Raw genomic sequence first — 24,383 nt, forward strand, 5'->3', positions numbered from 1 at the left:
GAATTTATAATACTTCCTTGCTCTTCTTGCTTCATTATCATAATACTTCATTAAATCTCATACGACATCTTTTTGGGTGGTTTAGAATGTAGAGAGGGAAAGAAAGGGTTACCAACCAATCTTATCCCTATTCAAATAAATAAATATTATATGCTTGAATCGAAGCTTGGGTATTGTTTTATGATACCCAATTCGCTAAGGTCGATGGCTCTGACACCAACCTGTCACACCCCCAATCTAGGCCTAGGAGTGTGAACCATAGTTGGTACCATATTTGTAAATAAATCAGAGTTACGGGTTTAAGCGGAATACTTTATAAAAACAAAGGATCGATAATATAAATATTTACATCACAAAATACGAGACGAAAGTCTCGATTTGTTTTACTTGTTTATAAGTTTACAAAAACCACCAAGTTTTAATATTTACATAAAAGTTATCCGAGCCATAGGATACTTAAGCTTCTTCATCCTTCAAGCTCTACTCATGATTACCTGCAAAATATAAATAAAATACATCAGCAACAAATGCTGGTGAATATGCTGACGCTTAAAATATTTTCTTTACTTAAGTACCCCTCGAGACCACGTAAGTCTCGGCCCATCTTGGCTTAGGAATAAGTAAGATAAACAATCATCATAAACTTGAGTCTCTGCACTAGGTCACCTCAGCGAAACACCGCAGCGTTTATGACATAACTTAGGTACAACAAATATGCACATGGCCATTCCCCACTCGGACGTAACTTAGATCCGGCCCATCGTGGCTGGAGGTCATGACCAAGCGTGGTGCGATGTGCCCACCGCGTTCCAAATATGAAAGGATCCAGACAAACGTATACCATAGCCTGAGGGCTGACTTATACTCTTATTTACTATGTTTTTAGAGACATGTAGCCTCATGTAAAGTTTTACACATAACACGTTTGTTTGTTTGAAATCAAGTTTGTAAAAAAGGGGCGTGTTCACCTTTCAATGGGATCGGCTTCCAACACCGTCCGTTAGTTTTTCCTTCGCTATCTCGCATCTATAGTACGAGTATAACATTCATTAGTCGGATACACGATCCGGCTTAAGACCTTTAGTCTTATCATCTCGATGAACCTTTAGTTAATTATTTTATTTTACTTTAAAACCTTTAGTTAAAAAGTAATCTTTATAAACCTTTAGTTTATTTATAAAACCCGACGTTTCTTCTTCTTTAAGAAACGTATTCTTTTTCTTCATTATTTAAGTATATTCATTATACTTAAATAATATATTTTATAACAAAGAATAATCTTATATATATATATATTCATATATATATTATATCTTTTCTTTTCTTTATTTTCTTTGTTATATCTTTCTTTGATTATCGAGAATAACTTCGACTTAGGGTATTAAGCCCTTTCAATATTTTATAAGCTGAAATCGGACCCCATCGCGCTACGCGATGAGTCACTTGGCACGCCTATCGCGTAGCGCGATATAGGCCTGCTGTGTCAGACCCTAGACCTGCCACGTGTCAACAGCAACAGGCGCCGCCACACGTGTCAACACGTGGCAGGCGCCGCCACACGTGGTGACACGTGGCAGCAGGCGCTGCCACCGTGTGCCACGTGGTACACGTGTCACGTTGTGTCAGACACCTAGCGCGATGGGTCTAGACAACAGAAATTTCAATTTAGTCCCCGGAGTTTGGAAATTGGCAAAATTGGTCCCTTGACTTTGGAAATTTTACATTTTTGGCCCGAAATTTACATGATGTTACACAATATGTGCAGTGCATTGACCTGATTAAGCAGGGGATTACACAATATGTTACACAATTGTGTTGGTGTAACTAGTTGCATGATCCGTTATGACCAATTTTGACATTTCTATGGTTTATGAGGATTTGGGGGTCTTTCAAACTTGACTATAAAAGTATTCAGAACCAACTTATGAACAAGTCAATCACTTGTCCTACTGGCTAGTGCATCCCTCGTTAAAACTTTGTAAAAACCATAGGCGCAAGTTCGAGTCCCTGTCACCACATATTTTTTTGAGTTTATAATAAAATAATTGAAATTACAAGTTTACCCCTGACTTAACGAGAAAAAATTAACGGGGTTAGCAAAAAGTACTAAAATGGAAAGTTTTTTGAAGCTGGGGTAGCTAGTTGCACAAAATAAAGTTTAGATACTAAAGTTGTATAGTTGGCCAAACTACAGGTATTAAAGTGACACTTGACTCTCGGAAAAAATAACCAAATCCCAAACTCCCCCCACTTGTAAACATCCTTATTTTCGGTCCACTTCTCCTACTCACTCAGCCTCCACATTTCCCCCAAATGAGAAGAAACCTCACCATCCACCGTCCTCATCCCCTCCGGCCACTCACCCACCCAATTCCACCACCCACTCCATTACACCCCACCAAACACGACAACAATAACGTCGAAACCTTCATATCCACACTAACCACCATCGTCCGACACAACCAACCAACCTGGACATCCATCTTCAACACCCCTTCCATTTCCAACAACTTACAACCACACCACGTCGACCACGTCATCCTCCGTACCTTAGACGACCCACGCTTAGCTTTACGCTTCTTCAATTTCCTAGGCCTTCATAAAAACTTCAACCACTCCACGACGTCGTTTTGCATCCTTGTTCACGCACTCGTGGAGTCCAGTTTCATGTGGCCCGCGTCATCCTTGGTACAGACTTTATTAGTTAGAACGTCGGATCCCCGTGTTGTGTTTGCACATTTTCACAATGCTTTTATTAGTTACAACTTTTCCAGAAAATTAGGGTTTGATTTGTTAATTAACGCGTATGTGCAAAGTAAGCGGGTGTTGGATTCATTTTTGATAATAAATTTGATGAAGGAGAGAGGTTTATTGCCGGAGATTCGAACCATAAGTGATGTGTTTAACGGGTTGATTCGAATTAGGCGGTTCGATTTGGTTTTGGGGTTTTATAACGAGATGGTTGAGATTGGGATTAGAGGTAATGCGTATATACATAGTGCGGTTATTAGGTGTTTGTGTGAGTTGAAGGATTATGATAAAGCGAAGGAAATGATACGATGGTTGGAGTGTAACGGGTATGAGGTGAACGTTGTGATGTATAATGTTTTGATTCATGGACTCTGCAAAGGTCAAAAGATGGAGGACGCAATGGAGGTGAAGAACGTGTTGGGTTTAAAGGGTTTGAAACCGGATGTGGTGACGTATTGTAGTTTAGTTATGGGGTGTTGTAGGTTACAACGGTTTAAGACGGGTAGGAATCTTTTGAATGAAATGGTGGAGTTGGGATTTGTTCCGAGTGAGGCAGTTGTTTCGGGAGTTGTTGATGGGTTGAGAAGAAATGGAGATGGGATTGATGCTTATGATTTGGTCTTGGATTTGAAGCATGTTGGAGTGGTGCTGAGTTTGTATGTTTATAACGCGTTGATTAGTTCGTTATGCAAAGAGGGGCGTACGGTTGAGGCGGATAATCTTTTTAGAAACATGGGTGCTAAAGGTAAAAAACCTAATGATATTACTTACTCTATTATTATTGATTCGTTATGCAAAAGAGGTAAACTTGATTCTGCTTGTGTTTTGCTTGGTGAAATGAATAAATCATCGATCCAAACGTCTATTTATCCTTATAATGCTTTAATAAATGGATGTTGTAAGTTAGGTAAACTTACAATAGCAGAATCTCTTTTTGAAGACATGGTTTCCAATGGTGTTAATCCAACGGTTGTAACATATACATGTTTAATAGACGGGTACTGCAAACACAAAGATGTGCATAAGGCATTGAGGCTTTATCATGAAATGACTGGAAAGAAGATATTTTCAAACGTATATACGTTTACTTCATTGATTTCTGGTTTTTGTAATGAAAATATGATGTCACAAGCAAGTGATTTGTTTCATGAAATGATGGATAAAAATGTTACGCCTAATGAGATAACTTACAGTGTTATGATCGAAGGGTATTGTCGAGAGGGCAATTTGGTCAAAGCCTTTGAATTGCTTGATGACATGGAGAAAAAGGGTTTTAAACCGAATACATATACTTTCAGATCTTTAATTACGGGTCTGTGTGATATTAACAAGGTTTATGAAGCTAAAGAGTTTGTAAATAACCTTAACAAGCGACATTATAAGTTGAATGAAATGTGCTATAGTGCTCTCCTGCAAGGTTACTGCCAGGCTGGACATTTTGATGACGCAATTAACGCTTGCAACGAGATGGAAATAAACGGGATTGACATGGATGTCGTTTGTTATTCTGTTCTTATAAACGCAGCCGCTAAGCAAGGTGGTGTTGGTAAAATAATATCTTTATTGAAACAAATGCACGAACGAGGATTAACTCCTGATAATGTTTTATACACAAACTTAATCGATGCGTTTGGTAAACGAGGAGATCTTGAGAAAGCAATGGGATATTGGGATATTATGATTACTGAAAGTTGCAAACCGAATGTTGTGACATACACTGTGATTATAAACTGTTTATGTAGATTAGGGTTTGTAGATAAAGCTGAAATTTTATGCAAAGAAATGCTCGTTAATCGCATAATTCCAAATCACATGACGTATGGTTGCTTTCTTGATTGCCTTATTAATTTAGGGCATATGGAAAAAGCAGTTATTCTTCACAATGTAATGATTGAAGGGTGTTTTGCAAACACTATAACATACAATATTTTGATTCGGGGTCTTTGCAAAATGGGTAGAATTCAAGAAGCTGTGAAGGTTTTATTTGAGATGAATAATAATAATGGGATCTCACCGGATCTTGTGAGTTATTCTACTGTTATTGATGAATATTGTAGAATTGGTGAGCTACAAGAAGCGATAAAGTTATGGGATTTGATGATTGTTAAGGGGTTGAAACCGGATATAGTGGCGTATAATATTATAATCCATGGTTGTTGCGTTGCTGGTGAGTTGACCAAAGCTGCTGACTTTCGTGATGATATGATTAAAAGAGGATTGAAGCCTGATGAAGCTGATGTGATTTAGGGCGTTTATTTTATTCAACAATCAATGTAAGTAGGCATGTAAATCAACCAAATGAAGTTCGTTTATGTTTGTTTATTTGAACACACATTTTTGTTAATTTAGTTAAACGAATGAACATGAACACATGTTTTTATCGTTCATTTAAATTTGTTCACTTATGCACGTTCCTTTGCGCTTGTTTAAAAATTATTCAAATTTGTTTACTACTAAAATCAAGCTGATTGTGATATTCTAAAATCCTTAAAGCCAATTTAAAATCAGTTTGAAGATATCTTTGTTTAGTTTTAAAATGTTAGATGTAATTGTAAACATGGTGGTATTTTAGATTTTAAATTGAATATTCACCTTCACTTTTTATTAGTGTTCGTTTGTGTTCCTTTAAGTCCGTTGTTCATAAACCGTTCGTTTAGAACGAACACGAACGGACACAAACAAACATGAACACATTCATTTTCTTAACGTAAAGCGAAACACGAACAAGCCACGCTTGTGTTCGTTCGGTTCGTTTACAAGCCTATGTGTCTCTCATGAAGCTTGATATTCATTGAGATAGTTACCGAATGAAGCGTTTATTGTAAGACATAAAATTTGTTTGTGCAGGTTAACTTCTTATGGTGGTCTGATGACACCAACAGAAGCCGTTTATCATGGAGACTGGGTTACTTCCCTTGGTGAGTCAGCTTTACAGATGCTTCTAGAAAATTCAATTTTAATGAAAATTGTAAATCTTTGGACTTTATAAGCTATTAGCTCCTTGTTTACAAAGAATTATTAAATTTGTATATGGTTGGCTGTCATTGTGGTTTGAGTTTTGCGGTTAATAGTCATATTGTTATTCAAATGCTGTTTTCTCTTTGCTAACAGCTATTCTTCACTGTTTTAATTATTTCTGCTATTTATACATGATTTAAAAGTATAACCTGTATTGTTTTTTCTCTGTACAGGGCATCCAGTTCTATAGGTGGCTCCTTTTTGAGAGTCCTTTGATCAGCATTAGAGGGGGCAATCCTGACCCAAAGCCATTCGTATGGGTCAATTTGGGTCATGTTAAAAATTCATAATATTAATTTGGGTGGATCGGGTCGATAGTTATAAATGAACAAGTTGTTTGGTTACGCTGGTCGGCGTTTCACTAAACCACGGGCGACGTTGGCGTCTCCATCGTTGGTGATTGAATTTGCCCACTTCTCTCGCGTGCCGTGACTCGATCGTCCACTGCTCGTTGATCTACTCTGGTGAGTTCTAATTTACGTTACGTATGGTTAATTGGTTCGATTAGGGTTGTTTCTTAGTAATACTAATCAAAACTACATTTTAATTATGAATCTTAATTTTTTGCATTTTGGTCAAATGAGTTTTTTAAAGGGAATTTGGGGTATTTGAAATAGGTTTGACTTTGTTGGTTAAATTTGGGGATTAATGAAATTTCTATATAGGCTGATTAATGATTGTTTAGATGTTTTAAGTTCGTAATTTGTTTTGATGCTAATATTTATCCACATTTAGTTCACATTGTTTATGATTGCTTATTGTTTGGGGTGTAAACGAACAAAGCCGAGCCCAAGCTCCGATAGTTTTGACTTACGAGAGCTCGAGCTCAAGCTCGCTCGTTTCAAGCTCTTTTTCTAATTCTCAAGCTCAGTTCGTGAGTTGTTTTTTCATGCTCGGGCTTGGCTCGTTTATTATTTATTTATTAATTTATATACGTTTTTAGTTACTTTTATACATTTTTGAGAAAAACCTTAAACAAGCCAAAGCTCGGTTTGATCTCGGGTCAAGAGTTTCTTTTTAGTTTATTTATTACTCGCTAATGTTTTTTGTTATTATTTACTTTTATTTGGTAACGTTTTAATTATACAAGGACAAGGAGAAAATTGTTTTGGTTTCCTGTTTAGAGTTTATTTGTTCTATAAGGGTGTGTTACTATGTTTTACACTTTTAGCATAAGCAAGAATTTATGTATTAGGTTTTCTGTGGTTGTTCTCGGATTTATTGTAATATAAGAATCGACCTTGTTTATCAATATCATGCGCTCCTTTTTTTAGAAGAGCAAATGTTTGACCAGTTCGACCCCTTTATTTCATATTAGATCCAAAAAATATTTTTAGTTACATGGACGGGTTGGATAATTTGTCAAGTTGTGTTTAAATTAGGCCTCGGTTGGCACATCAATACGTTATATGATTTTGTCTGTTTTTAATAATTTTATACTCCGTAAATAATTAATAATGTTAGTCGTGATTACAAAAAACTCTATTGTCATGATAAAGGGATATTTAATGCAAACTAAATTGATTAAGAGTTCGTAAGCATTTTTAGCATGCCAAGCTGTATGTATTTAAACTATGCCATGCTATATTTTTTCATAAAGAAATTTGAAATGAGTAAATGAACGATAAGTGAAGAATACCAATGGTTGGGTGATTTGAATATCTGCCTTGTGTGTTCTAGTATTAAAAGTTGGCATGTTATCAAGCTAGGTGCTTCGAAGCTTGGAAGTAAACGGGTCAAGTGGATGATCACAAACAGAATATAATTAATTAATCATACAATTGAATATAATTATGAGTCCTCACTTAGATATGGCTAATCTTTCGTAGTGATAATGTGTAGGTAATTTATGAAAGTGTTCGAGTCATGCGGACAAACGGGGCAACTATAGGTAAAGTTTTGAATGTGAGTGCCGAGATGTTCAAGTCTTTTAAGATTGGGCGTTACACAAGTATGAAGGCATCGTTCGGGTTACAAATATTATCTTCATTTTTAAACATTTATATTTGTGATACTCTGAAATTTTGTATCTTTGAAACTTTTATTTACATTGTTTTCATTTTTACGTATATATTTGTGTGTATATTGGGTTTTAATGAAAAAAGAACAATCCCGCCACAATGTACGGGTTCAAAATACTAGTTATATATGATATGCAAACCTAAGCTTCGTTTATCACGCAACCAGTAGCCAACATCTAAGGCTGTTCAAAAAGCTCGAGGTTCGTGGCTTGCTCGATAAAAGCTCGAATAAAACTAGCTAAAAAAACTTAATTTGAAACATTCTGAGTTGAGTTAACTTATTTTTGTAACCAAGCTCGGCTTGACCTAGGCTCGGATCGATCATGGCTCGGCTCGTTGACTCGATTTAAATCTCATTTAGCTTCAAAATCAAGCTAGAGCTTTAGCTAAGATGCCTCGTTTAATTTCAAGCCCGAGCTCGAAACCACCCTGGCTCGACTCATGAACTTATTGACTTTGCCTCGTCCTGCAATCCTAATCGTTTCATCTTGTCACTCGTCGCTACTAGCCAACGCTCGCCAGCGCTATTGTTTGTGTTTATCAACTCTCGTCGGTCCTCCAATGAAGATCAATCAACCACCAATTGATTACGAAATCCGGCAAATCTAGTACAACTGAACCTACAAATCTCAAACCCATTCTAAATTCGGCAATTGTTGGTGGTTGGATTTGTTACTGGTTAGTGACTAGGGCTGTTCATGAGTCAATCCCGAGTTGAGCCAGGGGGATTTCAAGCTCGGGCTTGAAATTGAACAAGGCATCTCAGCTAAGGCTCTAGTTTGATTTTGAAGCTAAACAAGATTTAAATCAAGCCAAGCCATGATCGAGCCAAGCCTAGGTCAAGCCGAGCTTGGTTACAAAAATAAGGCAACTCAACTCAAAATGTTTCAAATTAAGTTTTTTAGCTAGTTTTATTCAAGCTTTTATCAAGCAAGTCACGAACCTCAAGCTTTTTGAATAACTTTTTTTAGCTACTAATTGTAATATGTATTAGTTTTGATTTAACGGTGGATATGAAAATCAAAAACTACTACCTTACATACTCAATCATAACACTACTAAACATAAACAAAAAGCACCATACATTTTTAACCAAACAAAAGAAACCAGGGGTTTCATTCTCTAGAACAAATCCATTTTAAAACATACTACAACGATCCAAATCTAACTAAACTTTAGCCTTCTTGGGAGACTTAGCCACTTTCGAAGGAGACTTTGGCTCTTTCGCAGCTGCAGTCTTTTTAGGCAAAAGCACCGGGTTAATATTCGGAAGCACCCCACCATGAGCAATGGTTACTCCAGCCAAAAGTTTTCCAAGCTCCTCATCGTTCCTAATCGCCAACAAAACATGCCTCGGAATGATTCTATTCTTCTTGTTATCCCTAGCCGCATTTCCAGCCAACTCCAACACCTGCATAATAATAAAAATAATAAATTAACACTTTTCAAAAAATATAAAAAGTGAAAAATCAAACTTACCTCAGCCGCTAAATACTCGAGAACCGCAGCAAGATACACCGGAGCACCTGTACCCACACGTTGGGCATAACGTCCTTTCTTCAAAAACCGGCCGATTCTTCCAACCGGGAATTGAAGACCGGCTCTGATTGAGCGGGTCACCGCCTTCTTCCTTGGACCGCCTTTCCTTCCACCGGCTCCTTTCTTCGCTTTTCCGCTGGTATCCATCTCTTGAAAGATTGTGTAGATATGAGAAATGAATTTGTTGGAAAGTATGGTTGTGAAGAAACAATGTTTGAGGTTGTTTATTTATAGTGATTGGCAAATGGGTATGTTGGATTACGATCCGCGTGAATGAAAATGGACCAATCAGAATGCGGCTTTGGTTTTTAAATTTATTTTAAGTTTTTGTTGGGATAAGTGAATTATTTCGTGTTCCCGCCTAAAGAGTGTGTTCTTTTTTCGTTTTGGTTTTCAAATTTCATCCACTTTTGCGCCTTTGAAAATTTCGGTTTAAACGGTGAAATAATAATAATTTTTTAAAATATTATCAAATGGTTACATTTTCATTGTTAGCAATGTTTTAAAAATAGGTTTTTTACTCGTACCGAATTTGGTTTAAAAATGATGTATCTGATTTAACCGGATGTACCGGGTTAAACAATTTACCTTGTAATTCCATATAATACAACTTTAACTAAAAAAAATAACCCAAAATTAGTACATTGATAAAACTCTCACATAAACAATGATCGAGTCAAGTAGGAAGTTCGTATTTTATATACAAAATTATAAGTTACAAAAGATGTAAATAAACCCACCTTGCATTAGAAGGATACAAAATTGATTGATTAACCGTTTACTGTGTTTACTCGTTTAAATTTATATGACATGTTAAGTCATTTATAAAAAATATTTGTCGCAAAAAAAGTATCAAAAATCTCTTGGGTTTAAAACCGGTTTTTCGGTTTAAAGCGGTATCTTTAGAAAATCGGCGATACGATGTTCTATTAAATCACCCAAAAATACCGGGTTCTAAATACCGGACTGTACATACCAAGGAGTCAATTCTCCGTAAGTGGAGAGTGTTACTCAATTCTCCCACCAAGGAGTCATGCATTTACCATTGCTAGCGACTTGAATAAAAATGTTTTTCAAGCCACCCAAGTAGGTGAATATAAGGTTTCAGATTTCAGGCTGCAAGACTTTCAATTTCGCACTCGATCTGTGCATCCCCGTCACCGATTGCATGCACACAACCACAACTACCCTCTGATTTTGGGTATTACTTGTATAAGCTGGAGTTTTCCACTTTATTTCAGGTATTAGCTATATTGCAAGTTAGTCCTCACACTTTCACACTTGATGATCAGGTACCAAACCTAAGTTTAGTTTTTCATACAAACTACACCAAAGTTATTGTTGTTCCTATTTTTTATAAAACATTACAACTATTATTTATATAAAATCATTATATAAATATGTCAACTTATGACTTACGTGGAATATACTATGATATTGAAATCAATATTTTCCAACTATTATTTTAATAAATAATTTAAAAACTGGGATGTTACATTTTTCATACGACTCGTACACATTTCAGATGATTCGTATTTTTGTTAATCTAAGCTATATGAACCGTATAACATTACATACAAAGAATATGATATCTGAAAAAATAAAATCCAAGATTTCAGTATACGGGTCGTATACTGAAATACAAAAGATATGTTAAATGGTGTTTAATTAAGCCTAGTTGATAGGCCTTAGGGTCGGCCCAATAGTATAGGAAACTAAAACCCTAGCTTTAGGCCCCAAAATTTTGAGGCCCCATTATAAAAAAAAATGTTCCTTTGAGGTTCATATTAATATATAGTTGTTTTTATCAAATAATTGATGTGCAGTGTGGTGGTATTCATGATGTCTTATTGACGAATTAAATTGTTTTGTTCTAATACAATCCGTATGCTTATCCTTAATAAAAAAAACCAGCTTGTCTCGTGAAACCAAAACACGCCTAATTTCACCTAGCCATCTAAACCTTAGTAAAGAGATCAAGTGACAAATTAACAAATTTATAGAACCAAATATATCACAACGCTAGATCATAACAATAACAAACATAATTGATATTATAATAAACTGATTCCACCTAAAATTCATAACCAACATTTCATCCTAACAAACTTTCTAAGAGCTGGTAAATTTGGTAACCGCTTTCGTGCCTTCGGAAACAGCATGCTTGGCCAATTCACCAGGAAGCACGAGCCGAACAGCGGTCTGAATCTCCCGGGAGGTGATAGTCGGCTTCTTGTTATACCTGGCAAGCCTGGAACTCTCCTGGGCGAGTTTCTCAAAGATATCATTAATAAAACTGTTCATGGTCCCCATCGCCTTGCTCGAGACACCGATATCCGGATGAACCTGCTTCAACACCTTAAATATATAAATCTTATACGTCTCCACGCTCTTCTTCGATCTCTTCTTCTTCTTATCAACGCCACCAGATTCCTTTGGAAGCTTCTTTCCGGCCTTTGGTTTCTTCTCGGCTGGCTTCTTCTCTGCCTTTGGTGCCATTCGGTTTTTGTTGAGAGGATTGTAATGGAAATTGAAATGGAGATTCTAGGGTTTGTAATTTGGAGGAGGTTGTGGTATGGTGGTTATATATGAGGGGTGAATTGGTTTTTATTGGATGATTTACTTCTTACATGGATCGGTGACGTGGCATGAAATGGATGGTTGAGATTTGTTGTGGAAACGTCTCCCGTTGATCATATTTTATTAAAGAAATGGACATCATATTTTTGTTTTGAAAATTATTTAACCGCCATTTTATTAAAGAAAAATATATATATATATATATATATATATATATATATAATTTAACCAGACTTTCAAACTTAATAGGGGTGTGGATGTCGTATAGGCTCAAAACGAATCAACACTAAAATGGAAAATCGATTGGTTTTTTATTTTTGTATTGATTCGTTTGGTTATATAGAATTCTTTTCAGCTATAAACTCGTATTAAAATTTGTAGACTGAACAAAAAATAACCCAAAATAATGAATTTAACTAATTTTCTAGACCAAAGTTTTCGTTAATCACTATCATTAGATAGGGGCGCTTAACTTTTACCCAAAATGATGAATTTGTGCTATAAATCTGTCAAACATGTATTCCAAAATAAGTTTGGTGGTTTAGTTTTATTTTGGAGCGAGTTATAGCAGGAAGAAAATGATAGAATGATAGACAATATAGACAATATTTTTGATTGGTTGCCCTCTCATTCATTCATCCTCAAATATATATGATACAACGTGATCTTCTATTTTGGAGATAAGATCCCGTTATAAAAGCCTATAACAATAATACATATATACTAAATATAAGTCGACTATTAGAAAACCAAACCATCGGTTATCAGTTTGTGTCGCTTGTTTCAATTTCATTCTTTTTGCTCACCTCTAATGTTTTTTGGGTGGGATGGTTTATCATAGTAAAGCTTGAACATGTTGTATTTACCTAGTATATTTGAATTTTTCTTACTTATTGAATGACATATACAAGATAAACCAATACTCACAAACATACTGCAACTCAAAAATGAGAAATTTTATGAATGATTACCACTCATTTAAATAGATACAACTTTTATCATGTCCCTCATTTGTTGTGTGTTACAAGTTTACTATTACATTAAAAGTCTTATTAAGGTACACAGTATTTTGATATCATACATAAAGCACACTTGTTGGTGACTACTTTGTGTTGAAAACACTTGGGACCAAGTACAAGTCATCTTTTCGTTTTAGAGTGGCTCCGAAAGACTCACTCCTATCAAGATCATTTGGGTTTACTCCATCTGGGAGCTCCCATTTGAAATGATAGAGTAACCTTGTAAGAAAAAGCTCTACGTTAGCCAACCCCATAGTAGATCCCGGACATATTCTTCTTCCGGCACCAAACGGGATATATTCAAAGTGTGCTCCCTTAAAGTCAACTAAACTCCCACTAAATCTTTCAGGTATGAAACTCTCAGGATCGGTCCAATAGTCTGGATTGCGTCCTGCTATCCAGGAATTGATAATAACTTTTATATTCACAGGAATGTTATACCCACCAATCTCACACTTCGTCCGACACTCTCTAGGGAGTAACAACGGAAAAGGAGGGTGCAACCTTAAGGTTTCCTTGATCACTAGTCTTAAGTAATTAAGTTCTTTAATATCCGACTCGTAAACCTTTTTCTTACCCTTGAGAACGCGCCTAACCTCCACTTGTAGCGTATTCATTACCCTTGGGTTTGTCATTAGTTCAAACATTGTCCATTCAATTATCACCGAAGAAGTATCTGTTCCGGCTATAAGCATATCCTGTATTTACATAACCACATTAACACTTAATGTACCATAGGCTTAAATAAGAGGTTGTTTGACAATCTTATGCTAAACCATTAAAAGACATGACTGATTAAGAGACAACCTCGAAATAGGTTAGCATGTTTCTAAAACTGACCCATTAAGGTGTTAATCAGATCAACCCGAACGGGTTTCAGGTTAATTGGCTCGGGATAGACAGTTTTAATCAATATATATATATATATATATATATACCTATAATAACGGGAAACTAACCAAGATGACTGCTTTGATATTATCATAAGTTAACGGAAACTGAAGCCCGCCATCGTCTTTGAGCCTCAACAAAACATCAAGAAGGTCTTCATTTGGGTCGGCCTGTCCACCACCATCATGGGTACGGCTTTCTTGGTGTTCGAAGATTATGCGGTCCTGAAGAAGCGTAGATCGACTTACTAGTATACGATCAACGTCCCTCGGGTATGAGTGTGTTATATCACCGATGATTCTCCGGAATATGAGTTCTTCCACCTACAAAATGAACAGCACCGTGAACTTACCCCTCAGAAAGGGACAGAGGGGTCCTCTTTGGGTAACCCTCCGGTGTGAGAATAAGATTGTGTAGGAGAAGATAATAAGAATGTAAAAGTGAGTAAAGGCTCAGAATATATTTTCTTTCTTACCTCCCACTGTGGAGGTGGTGTGGTATTTATAGTATTAGGGTTTCCAATGATTGGGCTCAGACCCAATTAGGGCCTTTTTGGCCTCCTCCTATTGCTTCGCGCCACGTGTCCTTAGGACACCTGGTGCTTTTTCATTGATTATTCTCTGACCAAGGTATTTCACCTGACCCATGTGCAATCACGTGGTAGCACATGGGCTTTGCTGAGTTGTCCACCCTTCATTGGCAGCTGTCAACATCAGCATATTCTTTATTCCTTAAAGGATACCTTCTGGAAGGTTGTCTGATGAGCACAATCATGGTTGTCCTTATCCTGATTTGGATAAGGACGTGGTTGATTGTGTGCATGTGTGATATGCGCCTATCCTGGGGATGCGCGAGGTCTTCTCTTTATTCTCACGCGCAGATGTTTCATGCGCAGATGTGATATGCGTGAGCATATGTGATATGCGCCACGCGCAGATGCGCCACGCGCAGATGTGATATGCGTGAGCATATGTGATATGCGTGAGCATATGTGATATGCGCCACGCGCAGATGCGCCACGCGCAGATGTGATGCGTGAGCATATGTGATATGCGTGAGCATATGTGATATGCGCCACGCGCATAGGTTTTGGCTTTGCGTCTTCATGACATCCTGATTTCAAGCCTCTTGTCTATATCTTGTGGGTTGACCCACCCCGCTCGATGTTAAGGCGGGTGCATACCTCTTCAAGAAGCGTCTCATTCCCGTGACCAAATGCAACAATTTAAAAGACGGAAACAAATCAGACACATCGAAACCACCACCTAATGAAGCCGCCTGCTCGATCAACTCAAGAAGCATCGCCTGATCCTTACATCTGCTTCCAACCGCCACCCGACACGCAACCACATTCATCATTGTGAAAATCTTCTTAGTCAGATTGATCTTCACAGGACCTTCGTTGACCATGGACTCCACGAGGCTCCATGACTCCTGTTCACGTACCGATTCAAACGATTTAACCTTTTTAGCACTTAGAAGCTCTAAGATGCATATTTTACGCATTTTCCTCCAGTATTCGCCATACTGGGCGAAGGCGATGTTTGTGTAGTTGTATCCAATGATTTCGGCAGCGAGAAGCTTGGGTCTGTCTGCGAACAAGAGGTCGTTGGTTTGCATGACTTGCTTGGCTAACTCGGGTGAGGAGATAACGACGGCGTTGATTTCACCGAGTTGTAGATGAAAGATAGGTCCTAAGGCTTTGGCTAGGTTTGCAAGAGCATGGTGTGGAAGTGACCCTGAGAGGTGGTGTAAGTGGCCTATTAGAGGCAGCTTCCATGGCTGTGGAAGACGGTTTTCGGCGTTTGTACCGGAGCCTTTGAATTTGGTGAATAAGTAGAAGCAAGTGAGGAAGAAGATGATGAGTGAAATTGGGATCTTGAGATCTACATTGTTGCTTCATTTATAGGTTTTATCGTTTGTTGTATCTTAATTCTAAGGGGTGGTTGGGATTCCTTATTTTTACCTCCTTATAACTTTTAGGGAGAAGTCATAAGTTACAAATATGTAACTTATCAACAATCCTCTCACATAATAAGGAAACCCAAACACTTTTTTTTAACTTATCATAAGTTATAAGTTATAAGGAGATAAAAATAAGGAATCCCAAACACCCCCTAAGTGTTCGATCTTTGTATTATTTTTTCTTTCAATCCACCGTTTGTTGGTGTTATTGCCACGTATGGATTCTTTGTTGTCACACTTTCTAATTTGTTGGCACGTAAAGAATTATTTTAAAGCTCACAAGTTACAAAACCGTATTCTTATTCACACTCACACATATACATACACTTACATATCCAGAAAGACAATCATCAAAGGGTTTCAAGAGTTCGGTTTCGGTTATCCGGCAATGTACAAATCCATGGTGGAACGACGTAGGGTTTCATGGCTTTCCAACGATGAGTAGAGCAGATGAGCCAACTTGTACTGTAGCCGCAAGTCCCGGCATTCTCATCTCTAGCAATGATTACCATGCTCCGCAATCAGGGCTGTTCACGAGCCGAGCCGAGCCGAGCCGAACCGAGCGAAAGCTTGCTCGTTTACGATCGAACCGAACCGAACGGCTGAAATTCGAACCGAGCGAAAGCCGAAACGAGCCGAAATCGAATTGATCATTTTTCGATCGAACATCGAGCAATTTCAAGCATTATTTATTTCTTTTTCACTTTAAAACTTTCAATAAGAAACAAGTTTGAAGGTGGTAAATTATATATTTTATAAATAAAATTAGTAGTTTTTAGACAAACGTGTAACATATTGTAAATTTTTATTAAAAATAAGTTTGAACTGAGATATAATTAATAATCATGTAAACAAATTACTTATAGCATTATAAAAACTTGAAGTGAACAAACAAAACTATAAAACTGACAGAATAGGAAAAATTTGAAGGGGTTAAAATAATTGTGAGCTTTTATTTATGTGTTTTGTCTTTTTATTTATATATTTGTTCATATATATATAATTATATATAGAATAAATTAAAAATGTTCGAGCCGAACCGAACCAGCAAACCTTTGCTCGTTGCTTGGATCGTTTACAAACCGAACCGAGCAGAGCGGCTCGTTTACAATCGAGCGAAAAAACGAGCGAGCATTTTCCGATCAATTTCCGAGCGAGCCGCGAGCGAGTTCAAGCGACGAGCGGTTTGGACGTCCCTATCCGCAATGTACAAAAGCTTGCAGTATAATTTTTTTAGGGTTTAACGATTCCAGTCACGTCACAACACCCGGGTCTTTTCTTATGCGTTGTTATCAGCGCTTCAACTTGCTATCACAATGCATGTCCGAAACCCGCGGGACACACGGTTCAAATAACTAGTTTTCTATAAAATAGATTTATATTAAATAGCTTTGTTAAACTGTATTAATTTTAACGTTCGTCCCAAATTATATTAAAAGATACTTAACTCAATTCTAAATGTGTATAACTTCTAGTATTGTAGAATCAGTCACGTTAATGAATTAATTATTTTGATGCTTACCTAATTCCAGACACAAAGATGCGAGAGCTACTGAAAGAAATACCAGACCATCATACCGACAAAATGCTTACTTAATTAGACAATGTTTAATGAAGAGTTATCGGTAAAGTTATGGTTCATAACTATCCTTTACACCGCCCCCCTCAAAGTTACTGGTAAAGTTTTTTTATCGGATTCATGTTTTTATCCAGAAAAAGTGACCGAGTTTGTTTCAATAAACTATTAAATCTTCATTGGCATACGAAATACAGTTAAGAAATATACCCAAGTGAACCAAGAATTAGAGTCATAAGCGTGAACCTAACCCTAGTGGATCATAAGTTTGTTTCCATTTTGAAAATTAAATCTTTGTTCGTGTTTTTCAGTGATCGGAGTCCAACTCTTTAAAGACCTCTCAAATTATTCCCCATTAGAATCCCCAAATTATTCAAATAGATCTACAAGGACTTCATAAAGGCCTGATTTCTAGATATTTAACTTCAAGCATGAAGTTAAGTAAACACAATTAAGCGCTAGCTCTAACAATATTGGACATATTGATCTAAGACTGGTTTTCCATGATAATAGCATCATCCGCATGAACAAATGTGACAAGGTAACCTTATCATTCCCAATGAAAACTCCCCACCAACCAATATATCGAAAATTTAACGTAATCCTTCTACCGCTAAATTGAAGAGAAAATGAGACAAGTACTGGTCTCATCGCAAGCTCCCTTACAATTGAAATCATGACTACAGAATACCATTGATTAAAACTGGCCTTTGCAACGACACCATTTAGTCTCAAATCAAAGAAATCCATTTAGACCAAAAACTCGATTATGTTAATTTTATTAGTATAGGTATATTCTACTTAACTCGATTATGTTAATTTTTGCGGTCGTCACAAATTATATTAAAATACTTTAACTCAATTCTAATTGTGTATGACTTCTAGTATTGTAGTATGTTGAATCAGTCACGCTAATGAATTAATTATTTGGATACTTACCTAATCCCAGACACAAAGATGCGAGAGCCACTGAAAGAAATTGGATGATATATACACGATAAACCAATATTCACAAACATACTGCAACTTCTAAAATGAGAAATTTTATGAATGATTACAAGTCAAGTCATTTAAGTAGATACAACTTTTATCATGTCCCTCATTTATTGCGTGTTACAAGTTTGCTATTACATTAAAAGAACTTATTAAGGTACAGAGTATTTCAATAACATACATAAATCACAAATGGCGGGGACTAATTTGTGTTGAAAACACTTGGAATCAAGTACAAGTCATCTTTTCGTTTCAAAGTGGCTCCGAAAGTCTCACTCCTATCAAGATCCTTTGGGTTTACTCCATCCGGGAGCTCCCAATTGAAATGGTAGAGTAGCCTCGTAAGTAGAAGCTCTACATTAGCCAAACCCATAGTGAACCCCGGACATATTCTTCTCCCGGCACCAAAAGGGAGATATTCAAAGTGTGTTCCCTTAAAGTCAACTAAACTCCCGCTAAATCTTTCAGGTATGAAACTCTCAGGATCGGTCCAATAGTCTGGATCACGTCCTGCTTTCCAGGAATTGATAATAACTTTTGTATTAACAGGAATGTTATATCCACCAATCTCGCACTTCGTCCGGCACTCTCTAGGTAGTAACAATGGAAGAGGAGGGTGCAATCTTAAGGTTTCCTTGATCACTAGTCTTAAGTAATCAAGTTCTTTTAGATCTGACTCGTAAACCTTATTCTTACCCTTGAGAACATGCCTAACCTCCGCTTGTAGCTTATTCATTACCCTTGGGTTTATCATTAGTTCGAACATTGTCCATTCACTTATCACCGAAGAAGTATCTGTACCGGCTGCAAACATATCCTGCATTAAGGATGCCAAAGTCATATTAACGTAAACCACTTTAACATTTAAGCTTGAAAATTATTGGTTAAAATGACTGTAACAGATCGATATCGTGCTAAACTTATAACAACTGAATGTAGTACTAACCAAGATGACTGCTTTGATGTTATCATAAGTTAACGGAAACTGAAGCCCGCCATCGTCTTTGAGCCTCAACAAAACATCAAGAAGGTCTTCATTTAGCTCGGTCTGTCCACCGCCACGTCCTTGATGGTCAGAGATTATGCCATCCAAGATCTTATCGATCTTGCTATGTATCTTCGTTAGCCCTCGTCTCATTCCCGTGACCAAATGCAACAATTTAAAAGACGGAAACAAATCAGACACATCGAAACCACCAGATAAAGAAACCGCCTGTTCAATCAACTCAAGAAGCGTCGCCTGATCCTTGCATCTGCTTCCAACCGCCACCCGACTCGCAACCACATTCATCATGGTGAAAATCTTCTTGGTGAGATTGATCTTCACCGGACCTTCGTTGACCATGGACTCCACGAGGCTCCATGACTCCTGCTCACGTACTGAATCAAACGATCTAACCTTCTTGGCACTTAGAAGCTCCAGGATGCATATTTTACGCATTTGTCTCCAGTATTCGCCATACGGGGCAAAGGCGATATCCGTATAGTTGTATCCAATGATTTCGGCACTTAGAAGCTTGGGTCTGTCAGCGAACAAGAGGTCGTTGGTTTGCATGACTTGTTTGGCTAACTCGGGTGATGAGATAACGACGGCGTTGATTTCACCGAGTTGTAGATGAAAGATGGGTCCTAAGGCTTTGGCTAGGTTTGCAAGAGCATGGTGTGGAAGTGATCCTGAGAGGTGGTGTAAGTGGCCTATTAGAGGCAGCTTCCATGGCTGTGGAAGACGGTTTTCGGTGTTTGCACCGGAGCTTTTGAATTTGGTGAACAAGTAGAAGAAGGTGAGGAAGAATATGATGAGTGAAAATGGGATCTGAAGATCCATTGTTGCTTGATTGAATACTAGGTTTTAACTTTTAAGCTTTTATTTATAGAGTTGACATGCAATTGTGAAGGTTGATTCGTTGACTATTTTACCATTAAAAGTTTAGTGGGTGTGTGTACTTAAATAATACTCCATTTATTTAATTTAATAATTTGCAAGCCTACCGAATCCCCACACATTACATATATAAACTATAAAGATGCCAAAGCTACAAGAAGAAGATACCATGTTACCATAGAGACAAATTTTGCTTGGAGTACTTAAATTTATTTATATTAAATAGCTTTCTTAAACTTTGTATAATATATAATTTCACTAAGCTCGATTATATTAATTTCAACGGTCATCACAAATTATATTAAAAATATTTAACTCATTTATAAATGTGTGACCGACTTCTAGTATTGGCGAATCAATCAAATTGACTTCGTATGCAGGTTGGTTCTATATAGAAGACAAAATATATCAAGATAAACACGATGTATCTATTTAGTATACATATGTTATTTTAATATATATTAAGCATACCTTTAAATGGAGTGATGATAGGATCCTTGTCATGTGCTAAATCTTTAATCGATCTGCTCAATAGCCATTAATGTCTTTATCATCTTGACTCTCTTTCTTTTCAAATGGGAACAATTTTTTTTACCTTTTCATCAATTCTTCTAGGTACATAATCCCCCCATTTTCGATCAATTTATCAATTATATGTCATTGATCAACATCTTCTAGGTGATCTAACCTATTTCGAAGGTCATAACAAACGAGTCAAGTCGTGTTAAAACTGAGCATATTGAGCTCAAATCCAGTCTTAGGTGTATGTATATAACCAAATGAATGGAATTTATTGGTTTTGAATATTTAGAGCTGAATTGGTTATATGAATGGAGAAATTGGTCGTGGAGTAATGTAATTCCAACTTATGTAATACTTTTTTAACCGGATTATGTAAAATTATGAACCTTAGCTATCAAGCATATTTAGGCAAGGATCAATACGGGTCCAAAAAACTCCACATTGGCGTTTTGATTAAACTAAAGCATACATTGTTTTTGAGCGTTTTGGTTAAACTAAAGCATCTAATACGTATTTATATTAACATACGAGGTAAAATGGCAAAAAGTAGTTTAGGTGTAATTACAACAAAAATATTAAGAATCCGTATAAACGAATAACATTTAGTACCTTAATAGCGAAATACAATAATGAAAGTGCTAGCTAAGCTTGTATGTCACAAACAGAGATTGAAATCTTCATCTTATTAAAGCACAATCAACCGATACAATATAAACCACACTACAATGAAGCAGGGCCGGCTCAACGTTTTCGGAGACCTAAACCTTACTAAACTGTAGGGGCCTTTTTAAAAATGATTTGATATAAACCTTCTCCTTTACCCAGACTTGGGACTAACAATAATAAACTAAAATGTTTCGAATTCGATTTGCCAAATCAATTATCAATCGACAAATCAAGAATACAATACAAGTAATTTCTTATTATCTAAAGACTAAAATATAATTCAATCCACAAATCAACTAAAGCAATCAAAAGCAATCAGATTGTAGTAAGTACTAACCGATACTTAGAAGAATGCCAGAATTATGTGTTGACACTCAACAGCCAAAGATCAGCCACTAAGCCACCTGATTTGCAAGTTGTGATACCAAATATGCAAAATTGTGACCAAAACACAAGCGAGATGAAGCAGCTGCTGCTGGAAAAAAAAAGCAATTGAACACACTCAAAATTGAAAAAGGAATAGAGAACTAAATATAGTAGCAATGAAAGAATGAAGATACACCATATAATGAAGCCCCATTTGATTGGAACGCTTGATCTTGGAAAGATGCAATTTTTCCCGAATTAAAGAAGTAGCCGACACAGTTAATCACGCTTTCTTTTATTTTCATAACCATAATATTATTATTTATCTAACATAAAAGAGGCAGATGCTCAAAATAAAAAAACATATAATTATTTATTTTAAAAATGGGGGCCAAAAAATAATGGAGGCCTCAAGCTAGGGCTTGGGCTCCTATAACTATCCAGCCGGCCCTGCAATGAAGATCTCAAATAAACCAGATATCATCAACAAGATGATTTGAATAATAACAAAGAGACTATCAATAATTCTGAAGATCGAAAAGATGAAACCAAAATTTTAGATGAAATAAAACTAGTGAGAGAAAGTAATAATATGAGTAATAAATCGTCTGGATTCTTTCTCATAGTCTCACACTCAACTCTTCCTATAACAGTTGTTTTGTTAGGTTTTGTGTACTGGGCTGGACTTCAACTTGGACTTGTAATCTTGGACACATGCATAAACTTCTAGCAACCCAAATGCAATCCAGCTTCCAAAGCCCAAACGCTCTTTTAGTTTGACGACCACTCAGCAACAATATTACATAAACAAAGATAATAAACAATATTAGTAACTACAAAATATAAAATGAACTGAAGAGATAAATTCAACATATTTAATGTTACCTTTTAAGACCCCCCCCCCCCCCCCCACACACACACACACACAGTTCATCGTGCAAACATATCAAACATTACAAGCTTTTTACACAAAAAGTCATGTTGCATCGGAAACAACCCTTTTGTAAACACATCTGCAAGTTGAGTTGCAGATTTTACTTTAACAACACGAATCGTTCCAGCTGCAATTTTTTCTCGCAAATAAAAGAGATCAACTTCAAAATGCTTGGTCCGATCATGAAAAACCGGATTAGCAGCAATAGAAATAGCGGCTGAGTTATCACAAAACATTTCAACCGGCAAAGTCACACGGACCTTTAGTTCAGCCAACAAGTTTATAAGCCATACCACCTCATCAGCAGCAGCACACATGGATCTATATTCTGCTTCAGCAGAAGATCGTGAAACAGTTAACTGTTTCTTACTTTTCCATGAAACAAGAGAGTTCCCTAACAATACACAAAACCCTGTAACAGATCTTTTACTACTTAAGCAGTTAAGCACTTCGCCCAATCTGAATCAGCAAAGGCCTTAAGTTCAAAACCACCCTCTTTACTTATCATAACACCACGACCAGGGGCTTTCTTAAGATATCTTAAAAGCCTTAATGCAAGTCTTAGGTGTGCCCTTGTAGGACTATGCATAAACTGACTCAAGAATTGAACAGAGTAAGAAATGTCTGGTCTAGTATGAGATAAGTAAATTAGTTTACCAACCAACTTTTGATAACATGAAATGTTTTCTAAAAAAAGTATTATTTTTTTCACAAAATTTAGTAACAATATGATTTTGCTCAATTGGAGTATTCACAGGTTTACTAGCTATTAACCCAAACTCATATAAAAGTTCGACACAATATTTTCTTTGACTTAAACAAACACTAGCCGGTGAATATAAAACCTCAATTCCTAAAAAGGGTTTTTAAACTAAATAATATTAAACTAAAATTAAACCCTAATTAATTAATAATAATAAACTATAATGATTTATCTTAACCCTAATTAATTATTATATTATAAAACTCTTAAAACCCTAATTAATTAAAATGTTAACAAACTAATAAATTACTTAGATTAATTCAAATGATGAAAGTAACTACCTAGACTAGAATTATCCTAAGTTATGGCTATCAATTAACTAGAAAAATTAAGTTATGAAACTGGTATCGTAAGATAAACCCTTGAAAGACAACCCGAACAGGACCTTTGACCCTTCAAGGAGACACTTATGAGTTTCTAACAAGTTTTAAGACACACCAGTTTTATATATTAAACTTCCTTACAGTTATTTAATTTATCTATGTTTAAGTATCTTTATAGTGAAATCCTACCTTACAACACGGAAATCAAAGATAGCTAAGCAGACTCAGTTGTCTTAATAGACTAAGCTGACAATCAAACCTAGATGGACTCCTTACTAAGAGCTAAATCTAGCAATCCTGACCAACACAGATATCACCTTACAGCTTTCTAGGCTAGCAACTCACTTTTATTTATTTGATTAGTTTTATTATTTCTATGATCTTATTCGAATTCAATCACAAACTAGTTAAGAACACACAATAAATGACCTAACAAAACCCTATCCTATGAAACAATCAACAAGGGTAATATGAGCAATAAACTTAAGCAAATAAAACCAAGTAATCATATGCATCAATTAAATCAAACTCAACAATTTACTTAAAACATAAAATCCATAACGAAAATAATCCC

General features: G+C 36.3%; 5 protein-coding genes across 5 annotated transcripts; 1 reads left to right on the top strand and 4 right to left on the bottom strand.

The window, feature by feature from the left end:
- The first annotated feature begins 2,308 nt into the window (after positions 1 to 2,308).
- LOC143530050 (uncharacterized) lies at positions 2,309 to 6,484 on the top strand. Its single transcript, XM_077025685.1, has 3 exons — positions 2,309 to 5,024; positions 5,599 to 5,669; positions 5,943 to 6,484. The coding sequence occupies exon 1, from the start codon at positions 2,314 to 2,316 to the stop codon at positions 4,996 to 4,998; it is 2,685 nt and encodes an 894-aa protein (XP_076881800.1). The 5' UTR covers positions 2,309 to 2,313; the 3' UTR covers positions 4,999 to 5,024; positions 5,599 to 5,669; positions 5,943 to 6,484.
- Positions 6,485 to 8,854: 2,370 nt separating this feature from the next.
- Positions 8,855 to 9,528, bottom strand: LOC143530025 (histone H2A-like). Its single transcript, XM_077025666.1, has 2 exons — positions 9,270 to 9,528; positions 8,855 to 9,201 (listed from the first exon to the last, which is right to left on the bottom strand). The coding sequence occupies exons 1-2, from the start codon at positions 9,474 to 9,476 to the stop codon at positions 8,959 to 8,961; spliced, it is 450 nt and encodes a 149-aa protein (XP_076881781.1). The 5' UTR covers positions 9,477 to 9,528; the 3' UTR covers positions 8,855 to 8,958.
- Positions 9,529 to 11,420: 1,892 nt separating this feature from the next.
- LOC143530026 (histone H2B.2) lies at positions 11,421 to 11,828 on the bottom strand. Its single transcript, XM_077025667.1, has one exon. The coding sequence runs from the start codon at positions 11,826 to 11,828 to the stop codon at positions 11,442 to 11,444; it is 387 nt and encodes a 128-aa protein (XP_076881782.1). The 3' UTR covers positions 11,421 to 11,441.
- Positions 11,829 to 13,011: 1,183 nt separating this feature from the next.
- Positions 13,012 to 15,716, bottom strand: LOC143530027 (cytochrome P450 CYP71D312-like). Its single transcript, XM_077025668.1, has 3 exons — positions 14,975 to 15,716; positions 13,888 to 14,043; positions 13,012 to 13,626 (listed from the first exon to the last, which is right to left on the bottom strand). Exons 1-3 carry the CDS (start codon positions 15,437 to 15,439, stop codon positions 13,012 to 13,014), a joined length of 1,236 nt encoding a protein of 411 aa, XP_076881783.1. The 5' UTR covers positions 15,440 to 15,716.
- A 2,696-nt stretch (positions 15,717 to 18,412) lies between these two features.
- On the bottom strand, positions 18,413 to 20,302 carry LOC143530028 (premnaspirodiene oxygenase-like). Its single transcript, XM_077025669.1, has 2 exons — positions 19,300 to 20,302; positions 18,413 to 19,170 (listed from the first exon to the last, which is right to left on the bottom strand). The coding sequence occupies exons 1-2, from the start codon at positions 20,176 to 20,178 to the stop codon at positions 18,556 to 18,558; spliced, it is 1,494 nt and encodes a 497-aa protein (XP_076881784.1). The 5' UTR covers positions 20,179 to 20,302; the 3' UTR covers positions 18,413 to 18,555.
- Positions 20,303 to 24,383: the final 4,081 nt, after the last annotated feature.

The sequence above is a fragment of the Bidens hawaiensis genome, unplaced genomic scaffold (assembly GCF_021521415.1).
Source record: "Bidens hawaiensis isolate Kalapana, Puna unplaced genomic scaffold, B.hawaiensis_p1.1 tig00008819_1, whole genome shotgun sequence".
NCBI lineage: Eukaryota > Viridiplantae > Streptophyta > Magnoliopsida > Asterales > Asteraceae > Bidens > Bidens hawaiensis.